General features: G+C 39.1%; 1 protein-coding gene across 1 annotated transcript in view; it reads right to left on the bottom strand.

Moving 5' to 3' along the window:
- The window catches only part of GUCY1A2 (guanylate cyclase 1 soluble subunit alpha 2), a 260,844-nt gene that overhangs the window by 25,788 nt on the left and 223,694 nt on the right, over positions 1-11,362 (bottom strand). Inside the window, exon 8 of the mRNA XM_019528531.1 lies at positions 6,294-6,448. Within this exon, the coding sequence (XP_019384076.1) occupies positions 6,294-6,448 (155 nt within the window). The remainder of the gene's footprint in view (positions 1-6,293; positions 6,449-11,362) is intronic.

The raw sequence follows: 11,362 nt of genomic DNA, 5'->3' as shown, positions 1-11,362 counted from the left end.
GGACTGAAGGGTGGGCCATCATGCTGCTGAATCGAGTGAAAAAGACAACTAAACATTTTGAGCATTATTCCATATTGAGAGAGTACATAAAGGTTCTAACAATATTCTCTCCTCTTTAAGGTTAGACATGTTTGCAACAAATATGTTAAAATGCGTAGAAGGGTATTTGTGCCTGAAAGCTTGCATTTAAAGAATTTTTTTTGCAAAAATCTAGTTGGTCTAATAAAAGATAATCGCCTCCGCCACAAGTCCTCGTTCCTTTTGCTTCTAGATATGGCTACAGCCTAGATACCTGACACATGAAAGATATTGAATTTTAGCTAATTTTTTTAAGTGAAATCTTCATAATTTTACAAGCAGGAAGCAAGCTTGGCCACCTGAAACCTGAGCCCCTGTTCCTGCCTTTGTTTGAGGTAATTTGCATCATCACAGAGCTCAGAGACACCTTACCACATAAGAAATGTCTGCCCAGAAGAGCATTCCGTCTTTTTACTCCTCTGTGAAATAGGAAACACCATAACCAGAAGGAAATATGACTACATCCTGCTTACAACTGAATGACTTTGAGGTAAACAGACTATTACAACTTTTCTCTGAGCTGAATCTGCATATAAAACGAACTGTTCGAAACAGGAGATTTTACCACAACTTCAGCTCTCCTGTCAAAATAGGAACCTTCATTTCTATTCATGAGAACTTTTACAATCTTTTCTCCTATGCCTGAAGAAGGATGTTTTATGCCTGAAAGCTTGCTGTGCAAAAATCTAGTTGGTTTAATAAAAGATATCACCTCTACCATGAGTCCTGATTGCTTCTGCCTGTAGATCAATACAACTACAACTTGGATACCTTAAAATGTGTCTAACATCGCACTTGTTTTTTCCTAGACATGCAATTTGTAGCTCAGCTTTTAAAGTCTAATATTAACATTTTCTGTCTAAATTAGGTAGACAGATCAGTAACTCTTACATACATTTTCTGATTTCCATTATAGAAGTTATATTCAAAGCCAAACCCTAAACTAAATGGCATATCATTATAGGTCTATTGCAACCAATGAAGTTAAAATGATTTATATTAGCTGAGGATCTGGGGCTGCGTCTTTAACATTTTTGCCTCTAAAACGATGTTTACTACTTACTCCTGTCAACAGTTCACTACAACTAGGCAAGATAGTTATGAATATGTAAAGCAAAAACCCAAAACTTGAAAAATGTTTAATTATCTCTTTTTATTGTCAATATTGTAATTACCTTTTGTTGCTTTAAGTACTCTTCATTATTTGCGCTGCATGTATAAATCAACTATTTAATGTTTGCCATGCTAATGACTTTTTTGTATTGCCAGAAACAACAGTGCTCATAATATTGAATTTTATAATACTACAAAAATTATAGCTATTTATAGAAATAGAACAGAATGTTTGAAATACAAGACAAACATTATTTCAGTGGGTAAATATATACTTTTCTAATATGACAAACGCACTTTCTTGTGAACATAAAGAGTTGTAAAGAGGTTGAGTACCACCTGGCTTGTAAAGAGCAGTCCTTCTTAAGACTTCCACTGATTAATTTTTGGCATTGTCAACTGGATGAACCAGCCAAATTCACTGCATCATGGAAACAGGGACAGGAGAAGGAGGGAAGCATCCTCCAAATTATATTCATGGTTCTATATTGTGGAAAAAGACAATTTAGTTCCTGACCCTTTCAAATCACCTGAAATCCACTTAGATGTTTATGATGGGATGATTTTTTAAGGAGATACTAAAAGAAGAAAAACAGGATCATCTAAAAACTAGCAAAAAAAAGAGTTTGGGTGTCAAGAATGATTTCAAATGTCAAAGCAATTACTAGATCTTCCTGTGTTTTTTAATTATGGTAGTTGTTGTAAGGAAAAGTCATTAGTTCCATTCAGCAAAATCATTATTATTCATGAATTTTCAAAAACTTCAGAAACTATCCCTAATAGAAGCAATTATTATAGTTTTTACAGATGAGTGGCATGGTGTTTAGAAAGGTAATTGTTTGTATCACATTCTTTCTGTTTGTTTGTTTCTGTATAATTTGTTGGTTACAAAGGCAGTCTCAAATCAAACATTTGTTAGTTTAGGATAGGAATTTCAATCATTTTAAATTCAGTCTCAGATAATATGGCAGCTCTTCATTCCCTTCCTGCAATACTGTGCAAGCACATGGTTATATTTGGCTTGTTAGGATTGTTTAATTTGATTTTATTTGTTGGACTCAGAGCAAGGGAAATTACCACATTGACCCAACCCCACTTCTTTCCACTTATCTTAAATGAGGACCACATTGAACAAATGAGTTTGGATACAAATTTGTATTTTACAGGACTTTCTGAAATGGCAAGAAGTTCTAGACCCCTGTGCCCAATCTGTTGTTTCATAGAATCATAGAAGTAGGGTCGGAAGGGACCTTGTAGATCTTCAAGTCCAACCCCCCGCCTGGGCAGGAGAAAAACTGGGCTCAGATAACTCCAGCCAGGTAGGCATCAAGCCTCTTCTTAAAGACCCTCAGGGTAGGAGCCAGCACCACTTCCCTTGGAAGTTGGTTCCAGATCCTAGCCACCCTAACGGTGAAGTAATTCTTATGGATGTCTAATCTAAACCTACTCTCCAACAATTTATGGCCGTTATTCCTTGTTATGCCAAGGGGCGCTAGGGGAAACAAGATCTCTCCCAAACCCTTCTGGTCCCCCCTAGTGAGTTTATAGACAGTCACCAGGTCCCCCCTCAGCCTTCTCTTGTGAAGGCTGAACAGGTTCAGGTCCTGCAGTCTCTCATTGTAGGGTCTGCCCTGTTGTCATCGTATCATGCGGGTGGCCCTTCTCTAGACCCTCTCAATGTTGTCCACATCCTTCCAGAAGTGGGGCGCACAGAACTGGACACAGTACTCCAGCTGTGGCCTGACCAGTGTTGCATAGAGAGGGAGGATCACCTCCTTGGCCCTACTTGATATGCACCTGTGGATGCACGACTAGGTCAGGTTAGCCCTCCCAGCTGTGACCTCGCATTGTCAGCCTGTGTTCATCTTGGAGTCAATAATGCCTCCGTGCTCTCAAGAAGCGAGTTTCCCATCTTATAAGTGTGCTGCTGGTTACTACTGCCCAAGCGCAGCACCCTGCACTTGTCAGTATTGAAGTGCATCCTGTTTTTGTTAGCCCACCCCTGTAACCTATCCAGGTCTTGCTGCAGTCTTTCCCTCCCTACTAGCGTACTCACCTCACCCCAAATTTTGGTACCATCAGCAAATTTAAACAGGTTGCTTTTCACCCTGTTGTCCAAATCGCTGATAAAGAAATTGAACAGCGCGGGCCCAAGAACCGAGCCCTGGGGGACTCCACTGCCCGCTTCCCCCCAGGTCGGATATGACCCATCCACCACCACCCTCTGAGTAGCTGCATTCTGTATGGCACTTTTTCATAATTTAAACAAGAGCAGAAGCTCTTCCACCATCCAGTACTCTACTGCAAGCATAGAGGTATGGCCAGAGCAAAATGGGACAGCTAGATTTTGCTTCTGCCAATATGCAATCCATCTGACTGTGTAGGCATCAATGCCACAGTCACCTAGTTTTTTAAGGAGGATGGGGTGGGAGACAGTGTCAAAGGCCTTGCTGAAGTCTAGAAAGACTATGTCCATGGCGACACCTGTGTTCAATGTTTAAACAACTCGAGTTTCAGACAGGTGGAGTCATGCTCACTTTTGTGCTCCATTAGTTGTAGATTGGCTCATTCCAGGGATACTCTCCAACCATAAGTTAGAGCAGACCTGAAAGACACTCTGTGATATGGTAGATACTGACTAGCTCAAGGGCTGAATAGCAGCCAGGAACCGGCAGGATATAAGCAAAATCTAGCTGTCCCATTTTGCTCTGGCCACACTGCTATGCTTGCAGTAGAGTAGCGGATGGTGGAAGAGCTTCTACCCTCGTTTAAATTATGAAAAAGTACCATACAGAATGCATCTACACATGTGCTTTACTGCAAAGTAGACCAATTAGCTCTGCAGTAAAATGTCATTGTCTACACAAGTACTGATATTAGAGCGCAGTAGATTAATTAACTCCACCATAAAACAGTACTGTTGGGGACAGTACTATCTTATGGCAGAGAAATGCTCATGTAAGACCGTGACCAGGTCTGGCTGGGGCACAAAGGGGCAAAAGTACAGGAGCTGCCTGCTGCCCAGTTCTGCACTTTAGCACCCCTGTAGACCAACCAGTCTCTCTACTGCCCAATGCTGGCACCTGTGGCTGAACCCCAAAGCCTCCAGCTAACCCAGGGTTGCTCTGCCCTGACTCTACTGCTGCAGTCCCAGGCACACGTGAAGATGTTGCTCCTAGGAGAAACAGACTCTAGTGCAAACTGCGCTGGAGTTTATTCAGGTGCATTCATTCCACGTGTAGATGTGCCCATACAGATTCAACTACTGGCTTATAAGCCAGACTTACCAATGTACTGCAAAGTAGATAGATCGTATCTCAGAATCTCTCACACAGAAAGGTTTATATTTTATTCTCACAGCCAAAAAAACCAAACAAACAGAACTGGCACTGAAACCATAAGGAGCAATACTGGACATGAATGGTCTATGGCTAGATTACTCCAAAAGTGAGCTTTCCTCAGAACCATGAATACATGTGGCTTTCCCTGTTGAACCTACCTCAAGATAATTCATAATAGAACAAATTCCACTCTCAGTAATACCCATGGCAACTAAAGCAACACACCAAACTTCAGTACAATCACAGGACTCCATACATATTTTATATCAAAGCCTCTCCTTCAACTGTCACACAAACATGGACGGGACTTTTGGAATCAGTTCTAAGACAGTACAGAGGTGAAGATACACTTAATCAAAAGATGGTGGAAGAGTTCAGGTACCCACCCTTTCTAGTCCAGAGCCTATTAAGGATTCAAAAAACTAATGCCCTTTGAATGAAATTCATTCTAAAGGCATTGTTAGCACCTAAATCTTCAAAATAAGGCTATTATCCTGCCATAGAAGGACACATCCAGAAATCATTAAGCCATCACATCAGGAAACCCTGTAGAGAACATTTTTTACTGTTGTGATTACACCAAGGGCAAGGCATTCAGTTTCTATATGTTCAGGAAAAAGAGATTTTTCTAGTTTTGATTGGCAGAGATGTGTTATACTTGAGACTCATTTGAGTCCTTATTTCTTTTCGATATCAGTATGCAAGTGCCCAAATCCACTTCTGGGTACTTCATGGTCAAAAGCTGTTCAGTATGCCTGCCTCTTGCTCAAGTAATTGTCCTTCCTCTGCTGTGTAAGTTTTATCAGAAGTGAATGGGCTTTCCAGATGAATGTCATTTCATTCACTAGTTTTAATTACTTTTCAACTTTAGTCTCCTTCTGCTTTATAGTTTAGCATACCAGAAGCCTGGATGAAGAAATTTCATTTAAAACTTTAATTTACCTAGATAAGTAAAGGAAAAATAAATATTGAGATGCATGGTTCTGTTTAAAAAAAGAAAGAAAAGAAAAAAAAACAGCAAATGTTCCCAGAATTACTGCAGAGGAACAATGCTGAAGACCATGCAAAGATGTGCAGAAATTACTGCAGTTGCATTATGTAAGAGAGTGAGATTTAGATCTCCTGACAAAAAAAGAAGCACATCAGAGCTAATGCAAGTAGCAGAAATTCTTATAGGCAATCTGTCAAACTAGAACAATTAGAGGAACTCTTTTTTTTTTAAGCCAGCTGTTCCTCATAACCTGATTTAATCAAGCCAACCCTGCATTTGCATAATTTCTGCACAGCATTGATGATGATGCTTTGCTTTTTTCAATCTTTTTTCTTAAATTAAGGAAATGCTTTTATCAAGTGCCTTTGGACAGTGCTCAGTAAGAACTTTTGTCTCCAACTATGCATAAAAAACTCTCTGAAATCCCAACCTTACCAGTAAAAGTGAAGATTTGGTCCTGAGGCAATGGAGCTGTGCCTACTGACACAAGTCTAAGGCAAGGAACACATCGCTCAGGTTGAAGCTGTAATAATGCACACTTAATAAGGGTACGGAAAATAAATCTACTGTTCATATCCTTAGCATTCCCTTTACCGGACAGCAATCTACTCTTTGCATCCTTTGCTGCAGAACTGAGACCCTGACTGTGCCCCTTCTCAGGCTCCCATTCTGCACATGGGACTGAGGGTTGGAAGTGGAATTGTACAGTCTCACTCAAAGTAACACTGGAGCTGATATACAAGCATTATGAAAACACAGGCAGCACTTACTGGTATGTGGTTGGACTGACATTGATGCGTCGTGGGTGACTTCCTGACTCAAACTTGCTTGCAAGCGTGACGTTGTTTCCAAAGAGACAATAACGTGGCATTCTAACCCCAACAACTCCAGCCAGAACCGATCCTGAGTGAATGCCTATTCTCATCTGGAAAAAAATGAGAGCTCTATTAGTCAACCTCTCTACCTCTGTTCACTGCTAGCAATGGCAGTCCACTTACAGTATATGCCCAGACAGTCCCAACAGCCCATTTAAAAAGATAATAAAATGGGGGGACAGTCTCCCTATATCTCTCAGCTTCAAAATAGACCACATTTAAAAGGAAAGAGGATGAACGTGTGTGTTCTTCTTACATATACATGTAGGAAGTTACTGACATGAAAAAATATAGTTATTTTCACAGGACAGGATGAGGTGACAAGGTACTAAAGTAATGTTAGTTATCCAAGTACACAGATAAATCTTAAGTCCTACAATTAGCCCATATCATAAAATAAGATACATATTTTTCCAAATTGTTTGAAAGAATAAAGAGTAATAAGTATTTTATTTTCTTCATTTTACTTTTCCTCTATAGACTCAATGCTGCCTTTATCATTTTTTGAAGTGGAGAGATGTATAGATAAAAATGCCAAAGATATAATTAGTAGTGCTTTTAAAACTAGTTTGCCACCAAACTATTCAAGAGGCACAGGTCCACAGCAAACCAAAGGTATCTGTTTTATCAGCCATACCCTTGCAACTGTGGGCTATAGAGATTTAATTAGGCTGAAACTGAGTGGTGACATTATCGAACCCTATTCCAAAATTATTAAACAGACAGACGGATTTATTTTGAAGATTTTCTTCTCCCTCTTGCCTTGTGTTTCTTGCACGTGCTGTCTTCTGTATGGTGTATTTGTAAATTCTTTGGGGCAGAACTCTGCATGATCTATGCAGAGCACTGTGTATTTTTAAGAGAACTATACACGTTTTTTTACAGTAATTAACAGCAAATTAATTTCCTGTTGAGAAATATTTACAATTCAAGCCTTGATTATGTACACTGAAAAAATGAAGAAAGCACATGCATTGCAATGGTTAGAATTCAGCTAGAAAATAGATTGCATGAAGATATTATAAGGAGAAATCTAAACCATTTAAACAATAAAATGCTGTAGATTAAAAAGGTAGATTTTTAGAGACCCTTTAAAATATATTTGAAAGAACAAATATTGCTTTGTGATTATATAGCATGTAATTTTATAGAAGCTTTCCATTTGCATTTTTTTATTAGAGGGTTTTCCTCAATCTTTATCCAGAAAGATGAAAGCAAAAATATTTTTTTTCCAGCAGAGATTCAAAAGACAAACCTCACAAGCTTTGAATTTTAAGCAATTAACTGGATCGTGCCTGGTGTGAAAGTAGTACGATTAGACAAAAAAAAGCTATTAAGAAAACAGTTAGTAATGGTGGAATTTACTTCATGCTTGCCTATGGCTGCATGATTTAGTATGCAAATATATTTTATGAAATATTTATGGATCTCTAAAATGATGCAAGCAGGGTTTTGGTTTCAAATTTTCAATGGATATTCTACTTTCAAGTCTGATGTAACATGCATTACTTGAAGCAGAGGTGTTGTGTTCATTATTGTGCATTACAAGGAATTGAGGCTTTGTAAGGTGTTGAAAATTATTCAGCATTTTCAAATAAAAAGGGTAAATAAAGATACCTGTGAACACTGTTAGTAGTGTGTTTCGAAGTCAGTGTACCATTTTAATCTTTACAGTTAGGGCTGCGAGGCTCTGAAATGGGCTCCCAAGGGCGGTGGTGCTCTCCCCTACTTTGGGGGTCTTCAAGAGGAGGTTGGATAGTTATCTGGCTGGGATATTATGATCCCAGCACTCGTTCATGCCCAGGGCAGAGGGTCGGACATGATGGTCTGCTCAGGTCCTTTCCAACTCTAAAAACTATGAATCTTCCCACTTGGGAGAACAAAGCCAGTAGTAGTTTGCAACTCCTAAGTTAAAGTTAATATTATTTTAATGCTCACATGGTCTGCCTCTCCATTCCTCACCTGCCTCCTTCTGTCCTGCCCCATCTCTCAACCACCCTCTGATATCACTTTTTTATGGTTTACCATCTAATGACATTTTTACTTGACCAAAGCTGTGTTCCTTATCTTTCCTCCTAAGCTCTCCTTATCTGCTGCGTTCTTCCTTACAGTACCAGAGGTCCTATCGTTCATTGCTCTCTTAGCCTTGTTCTGAATACCTAGGCTGCATCTAAATGCAATAGCTTTTTTCTCTCAAATTTTAGTAATCCCTTTTTTTTCTTTCTATTTACATAGCCACAGTTTTGTTCAGGCCCTCTTCATCACCAGTTTTAACTAGAGTCACCCTCTCCATACTTCATCCAAACCACTGCTGCGACGTTGACATTTGTTGCCTCATACCACTCCCCTCCTTGATTTTACACTGCATGCTTTCCTGTGCCTCATCATGTCATGTTCAAGTTTCTTGTTATCCCCTTCCAGGTGCATTACAGAAGTGCCCCTTCCTTACACCTGCTCTCTTGTCTCTCACATCTTTCACTTTGCCGGTAGCTGCTGCTATCTTTGTTTGCTCTGTGTGCTTCCCACACCTGTGGCATCTTGCACTTTATTACCTTCTTATCCTCTTGAGTGATGTACCTCCTACATGGAACAGCCTCTAAATCTCTAAAGCCTCTAATCTTTCCAATCCTTGTTTCAGACTGATTCTGCCAGTGAATTTCGTTTAGCAAGTTACTTATGGGCAAATTAAGGAGAGATGAACATAAAAGAAGTGCACACATTCTGTTTTAAAAGCTTCTTTATATATACATCTGGTTATTGTATAATTTATAATTCATGACTTTGTTGCATCTGTTCATCTGATTTTTAGACACTGCTCGTCATCTTAGATTATAAACTCCTGAGGGCAGGCCCTATGAAGACTGTCTTTCAATATGTTTAAATATCACCTAAAAGAATTCAGATTAGGATCTCTTGGTGTTACCACAACACAAACAATAGAATAAACCTTTCGATAATTTACTAATTCATCTTAAATTGAACATGGTTATTGATTTTTTAGTAGCTATTAATGCTAGTCTCACAAACACTTCCTTATACAATCAGAGCCCATTTCAAATGACAAATGTGTACTTTTATTTACATGTGATTAATACATGCCATTTGCATATTCAAGTATGAGCATATCAATTGAGCAGAATGTTTTATGATGATTCATTCCTTCAAATTGTGAAAACCTTTTTTATATGAAGGATTTAATCTATGAGTTAATCTCAGGACTGTATTTTCTGTCCACCTTTTGAACATTTCCTACCTCTCTCGTTTTATGCAGCTGCTGCTTCTGAAATAAACAAGGTATATCTGCTTTATTAGAGGGGAGAAATACTGAAGGGTACTAAAAGATAGATGTCTTTTCAACATGGCTGCCAAAGCAAGAATTTTTTTTTTTTTACTGACAACCTGTACTTTTCTTACTGACACAGGAAGTTTTTTTTGTACTGACATGTATTTTACTTTTATTAAAAAAATACATTCTTAGGTTGGCAGCCTATGTGACTTCTGTAGTGGCTTTACACCTTGCTGCCTCTACCTCAAGGGTCCCCTTCTCACCCTTGACAGTCCAGATTGCACCCTATTGCCCACCCCAACCTACCCTGCAGCCTGACCCCGGAAGGCCTGCTCCCCCTGTCCCTGCACTAACCCTTACCCACAGCCTCTCCCCATCCTGGCCCATAGACCCATCCTGCCTGCACTGCCCCCCTCCTTGTACCTTCTATGTAAGCAGCTATTAGAAGCAGAAGATGGGCATAGGGACTTAGTAGTAGCAGGTTGTCTGGGGGTTGAAAGGGAGCGAGGGGGGAGGAAGAGTCTAGCAGGTACTGGTGTGGTCCACGGAGGGTGCTGTGCTGCTGCTCAGACAGCAGTTGGTGCTGCTGTGTTTTCTGAATTGCTACAGCATTTTTCCTGCAGCTCAAATCTGCAGTAGATCCCTGTTTTTATGGAATGGAAAACGTTTATGGATTTTTACAGACAGGAATGAGTGTTTTAGGGTGTTTTTTAATGGAGTGTCAATAAATTTACAGACAGTCGGCAACCCTGCTTTCTAACCCGATCATGTATTTTCTTCCATTGATCAGAAAGAAAACTATTGTTTGTGTTACAAAGCCTTCTCACTTCATAGAGGGAAAAACCCAGAACTTTGTATAAGATGTCTTCCCTCCAAGTGAGAGCTTGAAAAGATGTTGATATTAAAGCATACTTTTATTAAAACCAAGAAGTAACCATCATAAACTGGTCCATGGAAGAACCGTCTTTAAAAATAACATCAGTTCTGCTGTCAGCAGTGGAACTGAACTCAAGAGCTCACTAAAAGGGAAGTTCATTCTGAAACCGTCAACTATTTTAGAAATAGTTCCTACACACACACCTTAGAAAACTCCTGTATGCTCCAATGAGAAAATAACTTTCAACTACTGACTTTCGCTGCTATATGTAAACCAGCATCCAATGATAATTCCAGTTTTTGTAACTCTCATTATTAACTCCTCATATTGTAACAGGGGCTTGTCAAAATATCTTGTTCCCCTGCTAACTTTTCAGTAGTTTTGCTGGCAAAACCAAACATATTCAGTTTGGGAATTTTATTACCTTTTTTAAGTTATCTTTCTTAAAGCTAATTGTGCCAGATTGCCTGTACTGCATTTTCAGTATTTCTTATAGATCTAAAACACCTAACTCATTAAACCCTTTTATTTTAAACAGGTCTTTATTTTAAAACCCTTTCCATTTAAATGGATACTTAAAGTTTGCCACATAAGTCCATAAAATAGCATGGACCACAGAATTTATGCCACCTAGGCTTCTTAATGGATTTTCTTGATTAGTTTAAAGTTAGATTGCAAGAAGAAATAGCAAACTTCATTATTTTTCTTTAATGTGGATTCAAAACGTAGCCAGTGGGGGCTGCTGGCTATTCAGTACTTTTGCAAGTCAGGCCGCACAAGAACCTAAGTATACAAATAAGA

This window comes from Crocodylus porosus, unplaced genomic scaffold (assembly GCF_001723895.1).
Source record: "Crocodylus porosus isolate Cpor-Errol unplaced genomic scaffold, CroPor_comp1, whole genome shotgun sequence".
Taxonomy (NCBI): domain Eukaryota; kingdom Metazoa; phylum Chordata; order Crocodylia; family Crocodylidae; genus Crocodylus; species Crocodylus porosus.
Note: the sequence above shows the minus strand (reverse complement) of the source record. Positions and strands in the feature narration are given on the sequence as shown.